Source organism: Cylas formicarius, unplaced genomic scaffold (genome assembly GCF_029955315.1).
Source record: "Cylas formicarius isolate icCylForm1 unplaced genomic scaffold, icCylForm1.1 PGA_scaffold_5__7_contigs__length_24384050, whole genome shotgun sequence".
Taxonomy (NCBI): Eukaryota; Metazoa; Arthropoda; class Insecta; order Coleoptera; family Brentidae; genus Cylas; species Cylas formicarius.
Window position 1 is genome coordinate 7,074,837 of NW_026844341.1, and position 18,169 is coordinate 7,093,005.

At 35.7% G+C, this 18,169-nt stretch overlaps 1 protein-coding gene across 2 annotated transcripts in view; it reads left to right on the plus strand.

The window, feature by feature from the left end:
• LOC132702116 (organic cation transporter protein-like) overlaps positions 1 to 17,867 on the plus strand; it is a 28,908-nt gene extending 11,041 nt beyond the window's left edge. The window contains exons 1-6 of one of the 2 annotated variants that reach the window (XM_060670557.1): positions 8,220 to 8,505; positions 15,518 to 16,063; positions 16,188 to 16,455; positions 16,514 to 16,820; positions 16,876 to 17,205; positions 17,265 to 17,867. In XM_060670557.1, coding sequence (XP_060526540.1) covers positions 8,457 to 8,505; positions 15,518 to 16,063; positions 16,188 to 16,455; positions 16,514 to 16,820; positions 16,876 to 17,205; positions 17,265 to 17,462 — 1,698 coding nt within the window. In that variant the 5' untranslated portion in view covers positions 8,220 to 8,456 and the 3' untranslated portion in view covers positions 17,463 to 17,867. Of the gene's footprint in view, positions 1 to 8,219; positions 8,506 to 15,517; positions 16,064 to 16,187; positions 16,456 to 16,513; positions 16,821 to 16,875; positions 17,206 to 17,264 lie in introns of those variants that run through there. The other variant, XM_060670558.1, reaches the window with a different exon arrangement.
• Positions 17,868 to 18,169: the final 302 nt, after the last annotated feature.

Genomic DNA, 18,169 nt, shown 5'->3' on the forward strand with positions numbered 1-18,169 from the left:
AGATCACACCTAAACATTCTTAATAATTTTGCTTCATTTTATTAACAAAACCTAAGCATTAGGCATGTTTTATTGTAAGGGAGACTGATATTATTAATTCAAGGTAAGGGACATTTCAATGAAAATGTTATATTTAAAAAACCTGTTACATGAACATTTCAAGTGCCTGAAACTAAAAAATAGGAATTTCTAGTCTGAGGATCAACAGAAAAAAAGGACTTTCCTTAAAATTTACAATGATGACATCTTTACTTTAAATTTATAACATGTTTAAATTGTTATTATAAACATTTAAAATAATATTTGGACCTGCTTATTTTATTTATTTATTGTTAAGTATAATCTTAATGGTTTCCTTTTCAGTCCAAATGCAGACAATACTTGTGTTTAATAAATGTCTCTTTAAATTTTACAACGAGTGTGGAATTTTTTATAACCTCTTCAAGGAAAAACCGAATACGAAACTTAGCGATTCCATTTAGTTCTCAGAACAAGGTGACGTCGACGTAACGCAGAATATAAATAAATATAAATTTCATTGTATTTTAAAAATTATTTAATAATAATTTAAAATTGACAGGTTATTTCCACAACGCTACTGAATTATATGCTAATCATTTCAGTTATCGCCGCAGACACAAAGTTTTGTCTGCGACGTATTGAATTGTGTAGGCAAAACGTTGTGCAAAACCGAACGTCTGGACCCGGCTTTAAATTACTAGCATCTTTATAATCGGATCCAGGTCTGTCAGAGAAAAACAGATTCTTATCGCAAACAAAGTGCCACTTTTAGGACAAAAAGTTTCAACAAAATCGTTATCCGAGATACCAGTGAAAAAAGTTTTTTTTTTCTTGAAGTTTAATATCCTGAAACTTGAATATCAAACAAACTTCATATTTATCTGCTACATTTTTTTTGGTTATGCTTGAATTGGAATTTTTTAAAAACCAGTCTCAAATTTGTACCGTAGTAACGCGGGTGACTGACCCCCAAATACAATAGGAATGATATATATATATATAGGTCAAGAACGTTCGTATGTGGAAACCTTGGCGGTCGAATAATATTCGCAGAAGAAAGCGACAGCGCCCTTGATAATGAACTACCTCGATATATCCGATTGCAATGTTTTAAAATCATTTCCAATGATTTCTTCGTGGTCTTGGCGACGTATTTCATTCGAACTCGACTAAAATTTCAATTTTGTTTATGTATTCCTTAAAATTGCTTGCCAGTAACTACCTTTGGAAAGATTAGTTAAACCAACATATTGAGAAAAAGAAGATTTGCACTGACCGAACCGAAATCTTAATTAATATTTATGGCGTAAATATCTTAGTTAAAAACGATTATGTCCGAATCTCTAAACAGTGTGAAACCGAAAAAAAACTCCTTCCGTATAACCCAAGCCAAGCCCAAATTTTAATAATATCTAGATCATCTTTTAAGAATAATTCGTCTTCAATTTCCATTATTAAAGAGCTCTATAATAATCTGGCTTGAACCACGCAAAAAATTAACCGATTACCATATTTGGAAGATAGATATTACTGGGATTGAGTTTAATTCATGAATAAAAGTGAAGATTCAACGAAGCATAAAAAAAATAAAAATTAAATCAGGACAAGTTAAGTTCGTTCCTTAAATTTGACATTTTTAATTTTAGGCTGGTACTTTAGTTACGTTAATGCACAGAATGCCATGACACAACAAACTTTATAAATGTCGAAATTTATCAACGGGTTGCATATAATACTTTTTCTACGACCATTTTGTACATTTTTGCAAAACAGCGCGCCCGTCAGAATGGACAAAAATGGGTAAAATCTACAAAAAACATCCGATCGCTCCCAAACGCATGACTAAAGTATGAGAAATATCGGAAGTGACTCACGAGAGCTGACATCTCCAATACTAAGCGGATCGATAAGTAATGTTCAAATATTACAATAACATCGTCCAAGATGGAGTAATCAAAAGTGAACGCCTAGTGAGACTAAAATTAGTCCCAAGTGCGGTGTCCTTTACATCGTAAAAATCCAGATTTAGGTCAGAAATTGTAGATAGATAAAATAAACGGTGATTTGCGATTGCCGTATTAAGCTGGGTAGAAAAAAAACGATAAGAATGAACCAGCCGCGGTAATAATTGATTTTAATTAATGAGTTTCGTGCCAGGGAAAAAAAGATGCGGGGTGTTCACGTCGGCCTAGAAAATCTAGACTCGCACGTCTGCATGATCTAATGTAGATTGGCCCAGATACCAAAATGGCAACTGTTTTAAACTACGCGCGGAATTGCTAACTAAAACATCCACACTATATGCCTAATTTTGGGCAACTTAATTATTTGTTAATAGTTATATAGTAATAGTAATAGTAATTCTCTCTTGGATGAAGATTTTTTAAAATAGAAAAAAGTCCAGATTCGGAGAAAAAACATTGTAAAATTTTAAGAAAAAGAATAAGCTAACGATTTCATTAATATTAAATATGATTTTAATTCATTGGTGCTTTTTAATAAATCAATAAGACGCTATATGATTCTATAATGTCTTTTTGAAATTAACATAATTTGAACAAAAGTATTGTCTGCATTTGGATCGAAAAGGAAACCATTCAAATTATAATTAACAGATAATAAATTTAAACATGTTATAAATTTAAAACAAAGAGGCCATGATTATACATTGTAAGGGAAGACCTTTTTTTCTGTTAACGCTATCCGGAGACTAGAAAGTCCTATTTTTTAGTTTCAGGCACATGCGATATTAATATAACAGAAGTTCTTAAAAAAATATAATATTTTCATTTGAACTTAATTTGCTCCGACTTCACACATTAAAAAAAGAAATAAAAACCGACTTTTTAAATCGCTTAACTTAAAATAAAACGAATAGATTTTTATCAAGCATACCTAATTGCCTTTACTTAGGTTTTAGTAATAAAATTAAAGAAAATTATTAAGAATGTTTAGGTGTAATATTTCATCCCTTCTTAGTTGCAGGCCCTTTTTTCTTTTAAAAATGTTTGTTTTGAACATAATTAAGTATAGAAAAAAAGAAAATCATTGATGTTTTAAAGTGACTAATATTTTATAAACAAATCGATGTCGAAGTATTTTGCGAAAATACCGAAAATGTTACATTTTGATTAATTAAAATGTAGAAAAGAGTTGATTTATTACTTGTGCATTTTAAAAGGCATTTTTTTTCTGAGTGCAGGATAAGTAAACAAAATATTTAATGCTTAGTTAGAAGAAGATAGTTGATACTAGCTTCATGGATTAGGATTGGTTAAAAGATTTCTTAAATGTTTGATACTTTAATTCAATTGAACTTACAAAAAAAAGAAGAAAGAATATTTTTTCCTATTACGTTGAAATATCACCTAATAAGTATATATCATCTTTGCGTAAATTTGTATAAACATGTTTTACGAATATTTTTCGTTGGAGAGAAATAAAAAGGGAATCTAGCAAGTTACCAGCAAGATCTCACTTGGCATCTTCAATGCTCACGCTCCGAAAACACTTCGAACACTGTTTCGGACACTTCGAAGTGTAGTCGATAGTTTTATTTGGATTCCCCGAATCGCCAAGTACCGCATTCGGGTATTCCTTGAAGAGGGTTATAGGTAAATTGGACATCACAGACGCATAATAATTTATTATAAAATGCATATTATTATTAAATAATGATAGATAACACTCTACCATTGCAAGATGTTATTGAAAACATTTTCATCGAATCCTAGTTAGCCACCATCGACAAATTTATTTTGACTAACAATGTGAGTAATTATTAATCTTTTGCCTTTTCCCGTGGAGCTTGCCTCGTAATTTTTAAAGTTTTATCTTGCCATGTTTTACCAACCAACTCAGTTTCGTCCAGATAATACATATTCCTGTTTTCCCATCGAAACTTTCTTAACTTCTCTCATTTCGTCTTTCCCTATTAAAAGTGATTTTCTATTTTGAGTTTTTCGTTCGTTCTTACTCGTGGATGGAATGGTTATTTTTTCCAAAGTTATGTATTTCTAACTAACCAAAACTAACAGCTTTGAACACATTTTCTCATTTCCAGAAAGCTCCGTTTTACATTTCTCAGCAAAAAAATCAGATTTTCAAGAACGAGTTTTGTGGGAAAGTAACTATAGTTCCAATTTTAAACAATGTCCATTTACCTGCCACTCTCGGGACCCTTGACAATTATCTTAAGTATAATACTAAGTTTTAAGAAAGTTCCACAGACTACTGAAATACTTTTTACAAAACTTGTGGATTCCTCCTATGTCGGTTTTTGTTGAGTCTTCAAAGCTTCAGTTAAATGCTGAAGAAACCAACAGGATGATTGAGATGATGAGTGAAAGATTTCTTATACAGTGAGATACAGTATAATGACTTAATCATTGCACATTGACCTACTTGTGTATTTTGACCAATTGAAATGCGATTAATAAATAATTAATATAGTTTCAAATTAATTAAAAAATACCTTAAAAATAAAATATTTTCTTCGTTTCTCGGAAAAACAAGTCAGAATTGCTAAAAAACTTGCTGCGAACATTGGCATTTCCGATTTTTACTCACAAATTTGGACTTATTTTTCGAAAATTCTGACCTATTTTCATAAATTCGGATTTGTTTTTCAGGAAAACTAAAATTATTTTTTTATTTCACTGGTCTTTTAGCGCTTTCGTATGTATGCAAACTGTGGAGTATCCGTAAATTGTTAGTTAGTTATTTATGATGAAAAAAAAAACCATTAAAGTCAAAGTCAAAGGTTATAGTGTTAACCTCACAACTAAATCTTGAACTATATCTCCAACAACTCTGACGTAGTCAATAGAGCTAGGTTTCATGTTATACAAGTAAAATATTTTCATACAATCGTGCTGATTACGCAGACGACATTGGTAGTGGTAAGGTTCCCATAATCTAGCTAATTTTTATTGCATTTTTATTTGCATTTATAGGTAGTATAAAACTTGATGCAGATATAGAGTAATTAGTTATGCTGATAATTTATTTGTATTAACTGTATAGGAAATATTATTGTTCACCTTTTCGGAATTCCACATACCTTTGTATAGAGAATTTTATTTATTTATATTATATTTATTAATTTATAATAAAAAAGCAAGGGTTAGACTAATATTAATACTAACATGAGGGAATAAGCAAATCAGGTTAAATAGGTTGAAATAAAATGGAAACGGATGAACCAGAGTTACATTCGCTAACTAGCTAAAGCATTAGTTATTCGTAACAGCCGAAAATGCTCATGATGGTTAAAGAAACAGAATACAGAATACCGCGCTCACGAGATATTCGCAGAAACTCGAATATACGTCATTGACAAATAAATTAAACAGTAGCGGCCCAATATGGGAATCTTGAGGAACTCCTGATGAAACACACATATCATGCGACAAAAAGTTAAGCACTTATACAATCTGAGTTCCATCAGAGCTTAACTTATCTTAATATTTGCATTAATGTTGTTTGAAAAAAAAAGGAAGAATAGTATCGAGATTTTTCGTGCATCTCAAATGAGATCGGAAAAGTGGAAAATACAATACGGAGTTATGAATTCAATTTACTGGTTAAATTTTTCATCAAATAAAAATTTATAAATAACAAAACCACCGATCCCGTTTCAAGGCCTAATTTTTGAATTTTTGATGAATAAATCAGACACGGGCGTGCTAAACGGCGTATTTTTGAAATCCATTTTCCTCGAAAACGGCCCGTCCTAGCGATATCAATCAAGTGTACATTCCTTCCGATTTTATAAGGGCAAAACCTAAAAAGTCAACCCACAGAAAGTTATTGCAGTTTTTGTTACCCGTACCAGTAAACAGTTAGGTTTCTGACCAAAAATTGACATAATGTTAGCATCGGATTCATCACGCGAAAATTACTGCAAAATTTCAAAACTTTCCCTTAACTTGTTTTCGAAAGATTAAAAAAAAAAATTTTTAGGTCCATTCTAGGGGAAACTATTGCTTATGTTGAACGTATAATATGCTGTTATAGTTTAGTCTACTTTTTTCGGACACCGTTTACATATTATCATTAACAAAGAGATATATTGAATAGACCATTTTGTGTGCTCGTGCCAAAAATGAAGTCGGAGCCTATCGCATAGGTAATAAATAACGATGTAAGACCATAAAATTAAGCAGTTTTTTTTCCTGTTTGAATCTATTGAACCTACTTAGCTTGCGTGCATAGAAATCGACCCATTGTGAACTTTTCATTTTAAATTCATTTTTTTTTAGAAACTACTGATCAGATAAAAAAATATTCTGTTTGAAAGACAATTTAATATGCTTCAATACGAGTTTAAATTGATTAAAATATATTTCTGCTATTAACTTTTTTTTATTACTAAAAACAAATAGGGCTATTGACAATTAGCAACTCAACATTTATTTTTTAATAATGGATATGGTCTCCTCTTGTCCTAATAATATATTTTACTCTATTAGGCATAGATTAATCAAGTTCGCTATTGTTTCTTGTGGAATGTTCCTTTTCCTCTACTGCAACAATAAGGTATGGAATCGAGGTTGGGTACGAAGTCTCCGTTTTAGCTCATCCCATAAATGTTCGATCGGATTGAGGTCGGGACTGGATGCTGGTCACTCCATAATCGAAAACCGATTTCTGCAATGTAATCTTGCATGATTCTTGCGGTGTGCGGCCTAGCACTGTCATGCATAAAAATGAATTCTTCTCCAATGTAGTCGACACATGTACCACGTGATCTGAAAAAATATCCTCGATGTATCTAGCACCTGTTAAACCTCCTCTCCCTTGACCACGGCCGCCCCTATGGATGAAAACAGGCCCTTAGAAATTGCACCCCGTATCATGCAGGAACCACCTCCATAAGAGCTCGGCTCTTGATTGCAGCATTCTGTAAATCGCTTTCCTGGTCTTCGGTATGCTTTTTTTTCGACGGGCACTACCAAAAAGGCATATTCTGGTCTCATCTAACTTCTATCGAAAAGTGTCAGATTTTTTTTCCAGATTTATTTTACAATTGAAATTACAAGATCGGATGACACAAGAAGGTTATATATTTTGTTTTATAGCAAAATTTTTAGCATTGCTGGGCATCTTCGTACAGCTGCCCAATTGCAATCATGGAATATGATATAATTTCAGACCTATGAGAAAAGTAATTTTGTGAACAGAAGAATAAAACTGAAAACTCTTTCTGTCTGTTTCAAGACAGAATTTTTTGAAGAGTCTGTGTTAAAAATAAATCTCGAATTCTTTTTTATTGTGCTACCTCTTCTTAGTTTTCTTAAATTTTACTTTTTAGCCAATTTAATGATATTTGGTAAGTACCACAAAATGAAACAATTATTTCCGGATTTGCATCCAAACCGTAAAAATGTTATATCATCAATTTTTTTGAGACCCACATTGCTTGCTGCTTGTCGATGAGCTGGGGTAAGTTTTGGACCAATTGCAGTTGTTTTTGAAGTCAGGTTATTTTCCTTCAGTGTTCTTCTCACTGTCCACTGACTAATAGCCACTCCTCGATCTTCATGGAGCTGTTGTTGCACTTGAACCACATTAACAGCTCATTAGCGAAGTCCACTTTCGATTAAAGCGATAACTTGAACGGCTTTTTGCGGTGTAGTATGCATCAAGCTAACACAATTAAAAGCTATCTAAATGGTTAAAATATGAAAATTCCAGTTAAAAAAGGTTATTTAAGTTAGTAAGTTAGTTAATTTAAGTCTACAACAAGTTCGTTACTATCACTATAACCACTGTATAAACACGTTTCATTTGTTCAATCGTAGCTACGCATAGACCAGCACTCTTGACAAATTTAAACTCATACTAAAGCATATTAACTTGTCTTCCAAATAGCATGTTTATTTTTTGGGGTCAGATGAATAGTTTCTAGAAAAAAATACACATGCGCGCAAGTTGATTAATTTTGAAGCCGCATTTTTTTTTTCATTTTTCAAAGCGATCAATGCGGCCGACCGAAGCTCTTCGCCGCAAACAATTCTCATCGCCATCGAGTCGCAAGTAGCCAAAAAACGGCGCAATTCACGACGAGCCCCACAGGGGGACAAGAAAAAAAAAACCAAACGCGAGGGAAACCGCTCGCTTCAAGCCGCTTCGGTCACGCGTTCGTTGGTACACGTTTGACGCAAACGATATTGTAATTCGAGTAGCAAACACCTCGCGGTCGCTAACAATTATCAATTAGCTGCGCTTTTCGGACAGTTTTTCATTTCGGCCGCGTAGATAAAACTATCGAGATAAGAAGACGACAGTCGTCGAATTTCCACACGACACACGCATGTGACGCGACACGGTGCGAAGATGCGACGGTCGAGACATTTTCCGTACGCGAGTTTTCGCACGACTATTTCCTCATTTTCGCGGCTGTGACGACGGGTTTTCGGTCGCGAGCAAACATGGACGACATACTTCACGATCACCGCGAAGTGCGGGAGAGGCTCCTACGTAAGTGAAGACGCACATAAGCGAATATGGATGACATCTCGGCCAAAAATCAGTGCCAATAATTTGAATAACACAAATTGGTAAAATGCGTAAAAAATAGATAAGATACAACCCATACACTTTCAAAGGAATAAAAAAAATCACTTGATCACAATCACATTACAATAACAAATTCAAAAATAGACCCTAACCCAATCAAACTCCTAAAAAATTGTGATTCTTGCTTCTGTGGTGTTTACTATTTTAATTCGCCTGTGCAATTAAGCAAATACGAATAGAAATATTCCCCCTTCCCCCATATTACCTAAATTTCAGCCAGTCAGTTACAAGAAAACTGTATTGCCAACCAAATCATTATATGAGATGAGATGAATACTTGGACACATGCAACACAAGGCTAGTTTACACAAACATTTGTTAGGAAGCCATTTATAAACAACCAGCCTGGAAGCCCTTTGACAGATCAAAAAACAGGCCACCCACTTTTTCAACAGCAATTTTCGTGGACCGTTCTGGTATACATTAAAATTGTTCGTCATTTAAAATATAGTATTTCTGTAAAAAGTTTAATATTCTGTTGTTCCCAAACACCTTCCACACTGCAGGAAGCAGTGAGAGAGGTCTACAATTCTCTTTTGAGAGTTTAAAGGATGTTAGGAATACTTTTTCGGTTATAGATTTTTTTATGTTAACTAATGGCAAATTCACGGACTTTCGTGCAGTTGTACTTATTGGGCAAACCCATAATTAGTCTAAATATTTCCTGTTCATCGATTGGGTTAAGGTAGATTGTGGACAGGCCGAGACGTCTCTTTTCAAAATAAATTTGATTCTGATTAGTGCAAGGTAAGGTGACGTGCTCAGAAAAGTTTATCCAAATATAATGAAAACAGCAACGTTAAATTAGCTACAATTAAAAAGAAGTTTATTTAAAAAAAATTGTAGCTACATTTAAAATAAACTAAAACTACTTATTTAAGCTAATCATTTTCTCCGTCACTTGTGGTTGTGGTTGTGGTTCTTCAAGGAAACCTAAAACTTCTATTGAAAAGTGTCAGATTTTTTCCCAGATTCTTTTTTCAATTGAAATTATAAGATCGAATGACACAAGAAGGTTATACATTTTCTTTAATAGCATTGCTGGGCATCTTCGCACAGCTGCCCAATTGAAATCATGGAATATCATATAATTTTAGAGCTATGAGAAAAAGAATTTTGTGAACAGAAGAATAAAACTGAAAACTCTTTCTAGCTGTTTGAAAAGTCTGTGTTAAAATTAAACCCCGAATTGTTTTCTATCTTGTGCTACCTTTTCTTAGTTTTCTTAAATTTTATTTTCCTAGCCAATTTAATGATATTTCGTAAGTACCACAAAAAATGAAACAATTATTTCTGAATTTGTTATATGAATGTTATATCATTTGTTCAGGAAAGTTTTTTTAATATTATCCAAAATTGCTGACGGTTTGTCTTCTGATAATATTAATTATTGCTGAAAGGAAAGAAAAAATAAATACAAAGAACATGCTGAAAAAATATGCAAATTTTGTTCGGTTTTGGTTAGTAACCCAATTTTTTTGAGAAATCAGAATTTTTTAATTCAACCTATCTTAAGATTCACTGGACAAAAGTAACCAAAAATATGTTAAAATAGATTTTTAACGCAACCCACAATAAAGTACCACTACTTAAAAAAAGTCAGTCGGGACATGACATACTCCTGTAAATATTCAGAATAAACCAGCAACTAGAATAGTTTATAATAGCAAGGTGATCAGCTAGTTAAGTGTTAATTTCCCCGTTATTTTCCCCCTGGCCCTTGTTCTTGACCAAGATAGGATAGAAAAATCCAAGAGAAAGTGAGCGTCGTGTTTCTATTGAAAATGTGCAATTCAATTCCTATTCTTGATGTTATCCTATTGAATGCGAGTAGAACTTTATTCACTGAACGGAATGACAATTTCTTCTGACAATTCTTGAAATTCAAATGTCAATTTTAAAATTAATATTCCTTTTCCTCGTTTTTCCGTCAACATTCCGTTATCAAAGTTCTTGAGTATTTTATGATAAGGCATGCAATAACTACTAACTTAAGCAAACTACCCACTTATTCACCTATTCAAGACATCAAGGTGGCATAACGTCGAAACACAAGCATCAAAAATGATGAAAATTCAATTGATCGAGTTTCTAGAGCTTCAACGGGCCAAGTATACGAGGTGTGTTCAAAAAGTAAGGCGACTTTTGTAATTGGCGGGAGACGTAAATTCGATCTTCGATATATATTTTTATATATATGTCCTTAATATATGTTCACAGTTTCAGCCAGTTTGCAGGTTTACTTTTTTTTGTTAGACAGAAGCGTTATACGTGTTTTGTGTGCTCAGCGATTTTCTGCTGCCAAAAAAAAAAATGGAACAAAGAATTTGCATAAAAGGTTGTATAAAAAATGGAATACAGCGCTGCAAAACATTTGAAATATTAACAACGGCATATGGTGAATATACTTTGAGCAAATAAAATGTTTATAAGGGGTAGAAGCTGTTCAAAGATGACCGACAAACGCCCCAGCAAGTCAATAACTGTTGAAAGCGTTGAGGAAGTGAAAGAAATGGGGTTGAAAAATTGTCGAATCTCTATTAGAAAAAGAGCAGTTAAACGACGTCAATGATGATCCTGATATACTCAAAAAGATCATAACTGGTGACGATTCATGGGTATGTGGTTATAACGTCCAAACCAAAGCTTAGTCGTCCCAATGGAAGAACCCAGAATCGTCAAGATAGAAAAAAGCATGACAACTTCGATCAAATGTAAAGGTCTTGCTTACTGTCTTCTTTGATTATCGTGGCATAGTACATCAAGAGTTCTTACCGCAAGATCGTACGGTCAATAAAGCGTATTATCTTAAAGTTATCTGTCGTTTGCGAGAAGAAATAAGAAGAAAATGTCCGGAATTGTGGGAAAACAATTAATGGATTTTGCATTTTGCAAAACCACAATCATGCATTAGCCACCACATTCACTGGATATGGTCTACTGTGACTCTTTCCTAGTCCCAAAACTCAGAACCCCATGAATGGAAGGATGTCTGAAACAATTCAGGAGGTCAAAAAAAAATCGCTCGAAGAACTCGACGCTATATCTGAGGGCGATTGGAAAAAACGTTGGCACAAGTGCATTATATCTGGGGGGATTACTTTGAAGGGCACAACATTAATTTTGATAAAACGTAAAAGTCGCCTTACTTTTTGAGCACACGCCGTATTCGACAACGAAATCCTTGGTCAAGAATAAGGGCCCAGCACGGTAACCACGAACGTCCACAGTGCTAGAGGAAATCTTAATACAGAGAGTGCGATAATTCCTAACTAACCGCCGTCAATATGCGAGCCGACTTCCCATTCGGAGGGGGCATTCGACATAATTAAATTTGGTGTCCCCCGAACTAGCATTAACTTGTTTAAGGTTAAAGACCGATTAGAGCTGACAGTGCCGGCCTCGTGATTTATTTTGATTTATTGTCCGCGCCTGTCAACCGTACGGTGGAGTGCGAACCAGCTCAGAAGACGCCGCGGAGGCCGTACGCGTCAATGTCCGCAATAATCGGAATACCCAAAGAATTTTTTTTATTTACCAAAGCAAAACAAAGATCACGATCGTTGAAAGATGTATAATCTTACCTGGTGCGTTGTTCTCGACTCATTTTGTTTTCCCGCCACAGAGGGTATTCCTAATAAATAAATTGAAACGAATTTGAATTAGTTACCCCTACATTTTTCAATAGCTTTATGTAGATACGATTTTAATTTTTAATAATTGGAGGAGAGCGTAAAACCCTTTTTTTACATATTTAGTTTGCCGGAACCACTTCCGGATTAACCGGAAGCGATTTAAACCTAATAATTTTACATAAAGTTTGAATCAAAATAAACGCCAGATTTGCAGGTTCTGTATGTTCATGAGAAAAGCAAAAAAATCACACCATTCGGTTTAAAAAATCTTGAGGTTCCGAACGTAAAAAACAATATGACCTGTCCACGAGCCCTAGACACACCACACACGTCCACAGCAATATGAACAACGACAAATTAAAATTCATGCTTGAGTTCCATCAAATTTTAGGATTTCAGATTTAGGGAAACATGGGATCAAGTCACATGGATGGGCCAGTCACACATATACTCTAAATCTCCCACCGAACTGCAACTCTTTGAGGATATTGTTGCATTAATCAGTATTTAAATACCGTTATATAAATTTCAATTATTAGAAAAAAAAAAACAGAAAACAGGTGCACATAATCCACACAAAGCACAAGACACAACGGAGTGAAAAATAAAATTGAAAATATAAAATATAATTTTTACTTGTAAACAATACAGCTGATTTGCAACATTAAACAATCTAATCTAAATTATTTAATAATTTTTTGGGTTACACACTTTATGCAAACGTAAAACATAAAAAATCGCTTTATGTTGCCGACACCAATGCTTCTCGATGGTGCCATACTCGGCTCAGAATGTGTAATAAATGTGCCTGATATAGATTTTAATACCATGAAATCGTTTCTTTATCTTGAAAAAAATTTCTTGTAATTAATTAATATTATTTTAAATATTAATAATATTGTGCATAAATTCAATTTTTATCAACTAATATTTTATATAAATACCGGTTTTTAATAACGAACAAACATCGTATTGTAAGCCCTACCATTCAAAAAATTGTAGTAGTTTTCCGTTGTCTGTTGATTTTACTATCAAATTGGTTGATAAGAGAAAAACTTAATAATAACAAAAAAAATTCGATACTGTCAACAGTGAAAAGTAGGAAATGACGACTCTTTTGTCTCCAATTCTATTACAATACTCTATTCTTGCTCTTGTAGAGTATTCAACACGGAAGAAGCTGAAATATTTCCCAATTCTTGTGCAACAACTTTTGTATTTGGTTCATTTGCACAATCTAAAATGGCTTCTTCAACGATACGCCGCGTCCCGAATTAAATTTGGCTGCTTTTATGCATCAGGTTTGACGTAAACGACGTAGGAAATTTTCAAATATGGTTTAACGCGGAATTTTTCGTTGAGGAACGATAATGAACTAAGAAAACGTTTTAACGTTTATTTTATTTGGCGGTAAAAATGACGACGCTTTCCTCGGGTTGCTTTCCTCATCGGCTGCGAAACATATACGAAGCGCGAACTTATTTTAATTGTCGTTAATTGAAACAAATAAGTTTCCTTATTAAGACCGTATATGCAACGTTTACGCGCCAGGGCGCCGTATACTATTATAAATTTAAAAAAAAAACATGCCAGTTTCCTATTTAAGCCCGGAACACGTACCGGATGTTTACGCAACAAAGTCACGGGGAAACAAATCGGGCAAAAAATACGGCCGCCTGCTTTTTACTATATATGGTACATTTTTTGTTCAAGTTAACAAAAGTCATATATTACAGTGGACCAGTTCGATACCTCTCTTAATTAAAAAAAATATATATTCCTGTTTACCTTGGGTAAGTAAGCACGTTGTAAGGGAATACCCAAAGATCATATCCAATGTTGCTACACAGAAAATAATCTGACGTTGTCCCAGAGATTCAACCAGATTATTGAAGAGCCACTTAGGAGAGTTTCAAAATGATGTATTGCTCGACCACCTTGAAACCGCCGAGAAGACATAAAACTACCCCCTAAAATTTTATTTCAAAAATTTATTTCGGAATCTCAAAAAAATCTGACGTCCTAGATATTCGATTAGACTATGAAGACCCACTTAGAGAGTTTCAATCACCTTGAAACCGTCGGGAAGATATAAATCTACCTCAATCATCAAATGGCCTAAAATTCGTTTTATTTACTTCGGAATCTCAAAAAAAATTGACGTTTTCCCAAATATTGAATTAGACCACTGAAGAGCCACATAGGAGAGCTTCAAAATGATGCTTGACCACCTTTAAACCGTCGAGAAAACTATCCCCAATTCCCTACCCCTGAAATTAAAAAAAAAACTGACGTCCCAGATATTCAATTAGACTATTGAAGGCCAATTTGGAAGAACTTCAACCACCTTGAATCCGTCGGGAAGATGTAAAACTAGTCCTCAATCAACAAACACCCTAAAATTCGTTTTATTTATTTCGGAGTCTCAACAAAATCTGACGTCCCAGATATTCATTTAGACTATTGAAGAGCTTTAAAATGATGCATTACTTAACCACCTTGAAACCGTCGGGACGGTATAAAATTACCCCCAATAATGAAATACCCAAAAGTTCGTTCTATTTATTTCGCAATCTCTATCTGACGTCTCAGATATTGAATGAGACCATTGAAGAGCCACTAAGGAGAGCTTCAAAATGATATATTGCTCGGTCACCTTAAAACCGTTTGGGGCATATAAAACTACGCCCCATAAAGATGTATTACTCAACTCAATACATGATTTTGAAGCTCTCTTGAGTCTCTTCAATAATTGAATATCTGGGACGTCAGAATTTAATTTAATTAACATGAGTAAAGAATTGATCCACTGTAATATTCACATATCCGAATGCAAATCCAAATCTAACTTCAGCGACATCCGCCTTCCTTGGGAGAAACTGAATTTCTCCAGACCGGCAACATCTGAAATAACATAACGGTAGACGCAATTCAGAAGGTCGACGTTAGAACAGCAGCCTATTTGAAAACAAACCAAATTACGCGGCTGTTTTGTCCGTTGGGAGAAATAACGCACACATCGCTTTCAAGTAAAATGATCGACGTTAAACATACGCCCGTCGTAATAATTGTATCGCTATTTTTAGAGTGGAAACTGTTTAAATCTTCAATTTTTGACGTTTTCGATTAGCTTTTGGTGTGGTTTCAAAAAAAATCGATCGTTGTTTGGCAATCGTCTTACTTGGATTAAACCTATTTTAACCCATGGGCAATTTCAAGCTCAGTCGAGCTCACAATAAGTTTTATTTTGCTTTAAAATTATTCTCCGTGCGTTCCAGAAATGGCCGAAGAAAAGCAACAGTCCCCATCAGACGAAGAGGAAGATGACACCGTCTCCGACGCGATCGGAGAGTTCGGCAAATGGCAGCTGCTGCTCACTTTCCTCCTCTCGCTAGTTAACATCCCGTGCACGTGGCACATCTTCGCGCCCACCTTCCACGGTGCACGAATGGACACCTGGTGCGCCAGACCCGAGCGCTTCCACAACGTCGCACCCGTCTTGTGGAAAAACTGCACCGAGCAAACCGAAGACGGTTGCTTTTTGTTGGACGTGTTCTCCAAAGACACGTTAAGCGAAATGGATTTGTGTCGGGGCAATACGGGACTGAAAAGTATAAAGTGTGACGCGTGGGAGTTTGCAGGACCCGGCGAGACCATAATATCCGAGTTTCACTTGGTGTGCGACAGGAAAAATCTCATCAACATCGCGGAAATGATGTTTTTGGCGGGTGTCGCTGTGGGCGGCTTGGTTTGTGGCATCATCTCCGATAAGTATGGACGGAAGAAGACGCTCTTGGCGTCTATATTTATTCAAAGCACTCTAGGTAATAATACCCTTCATCGAAAAGTGAAATCAATGGCTGGAATAAGTATACAGTCTTGAGGCTTTGAATATTTGATCAGAAAAAAATTTGTCTCATTTTCACTAACCACGTTCTTTTGTTAAAGGAACCGTAATCGCATTGGCGCCGTGGTTCGAGCTCTACGTGCTACTGAGATGTTGCCTGGGCTTCATATCGGTATCGGTAGTGTTTAGCGGATTCATTTTGGCCATCGAACTGGTCGGTGGCCACTGGCGCACCATCACCGGCATATCCTACCTCTTTCCAGTATCATTGGGCTACGTGCTCATAGCTGGACTAGCCTGGTTACTGCCCAACTGGAGACACTTGCAGCTATCGCTATCCCTGCCTGGATTTTTGTTTCTGGGCCTTTGGTAACCTTTCCCGGAGTCTAGAAATGATTTAGGTGCTCACAGACGGTTTCGCGTTTAGGTTTATAGTACCAGAATCGCCGAGGTGGTTGCTGGCTTTGGGAAGAACGAAAGAAGTGTTGCAAATCATGGAAACGGCGGCCAGGTTTAACGGAAAAACTCTTCCTATAAACAGCGGCAAACAACTTCGCCCTCGAACGATAGGCGACGAATCCGCCGAAGACGTCCAGGTATCGGATCTGTTCAAAACGCCCAGTATGAGAAAGAAAACTCTGGTGCTTTTTCTCATATGGTTTAGCGTCTATCTGTGCTACTACGGGCTAGTTCTCAACTTGGGCAACATCTACGGCAACTTGTACGTCAATTCGGTAAGTTTTTAACAAACTTATGCAACAAGCGATTGCACCGTCCCTTCCATTCCAGGTGTTGGTAGGAATTTTAGAGGTGCCGGCCATAGCGATAAGCATAGTGATCTTGCTCAAAGGAGGTAGGAAATGGCCGATGGCCATCACCATGATATTATCCGGAGTTTTCGCCGCTTTGGCCGTTCCGTGGGCGCTGGTCTCGTCGGATTTGCAATGGCTGGCCACGGCGTTCACGATGGCCAGCAAGTTTTCCATAAGCTCGTCGAACGCTATCATGCCCGTATACACGGCCGAACTATATCCGACCATCATCAGAAACATAGGCGTCGGAGCGGCCAACGTTTCTGCGGGTATAGCTCTGATGCTGGTGCCGTACCTCTGGGAACTGGCAAGTTTCGATTTCGGGCCCATCATCCGCGGTGATTTGACGCAGCGTTTCGCTTGCAGATATCGATCCACAGCAGCGTGCCGATGTTGGTCTTAGCGGTGTTCGGAATAGTGGGCGGGGCATCGGTGCTGCTGTTGCCCGAGACCGGTTGCGGCCCATTGGTCGACACGATCAAAGGCGGCGAGGAAATGGAGACCAAGATATTTCACGCGACGAACGACGCCAAAAAGACCAACAACAATTGCTGCGCCTCGTAACCACCTGGTGGGACACGGTGGCATGGTACTTAAACGACTAGGTCGAAACAGTGCGGGGGCTCCCGGTACTTATTTATGAACAAGACAATGTCGGCTGCCGATAACACGCAGGCAAAGGTTATCACGTTGTATACATGAATGAACTGTGACGCAGATTCGGAAAAATTTGTAAATATTATAAATTTATTGAGCCGAAAAAGCAACGGAAAGCGCGCATTCTTAATTATTGTTATTCGCTGTAACAGCGAACAGGTGCCAAACTTGTTGGAGACGATTTTACGCGTTCAGATTAATAGATGTACATAATTATATAGCAATTTATATCGAATAAATAGTAAATTTGTGATTTGTTAAACCAATTTGTATCAAATACAAGTAGTGCGAGTTATTTTTCTAAATAAATATAACTGTATAATTCAAGATCGTTATTTTTATTTGCCATAACTAAGAATCCCCTATCATTTTAACGTGACACAGATATACACAAATTAAAATATAAAAAATTAAAATTGGTATTGCAAATAAATAAAATAATACTATTTACAAATCTTCTTTATTCTTCCCGCGTCGTATGATGATGTTGATGAACTGATCTTGCTGACATTTCGCCAATCATCTTGTTGACTCTTTCAGAGCTTAACTAAAACTGAAAGAAAAAGAAAGAATCCGAGAGGGTGATTTGAGAAATGTCAGCAACTTGAGTTCAT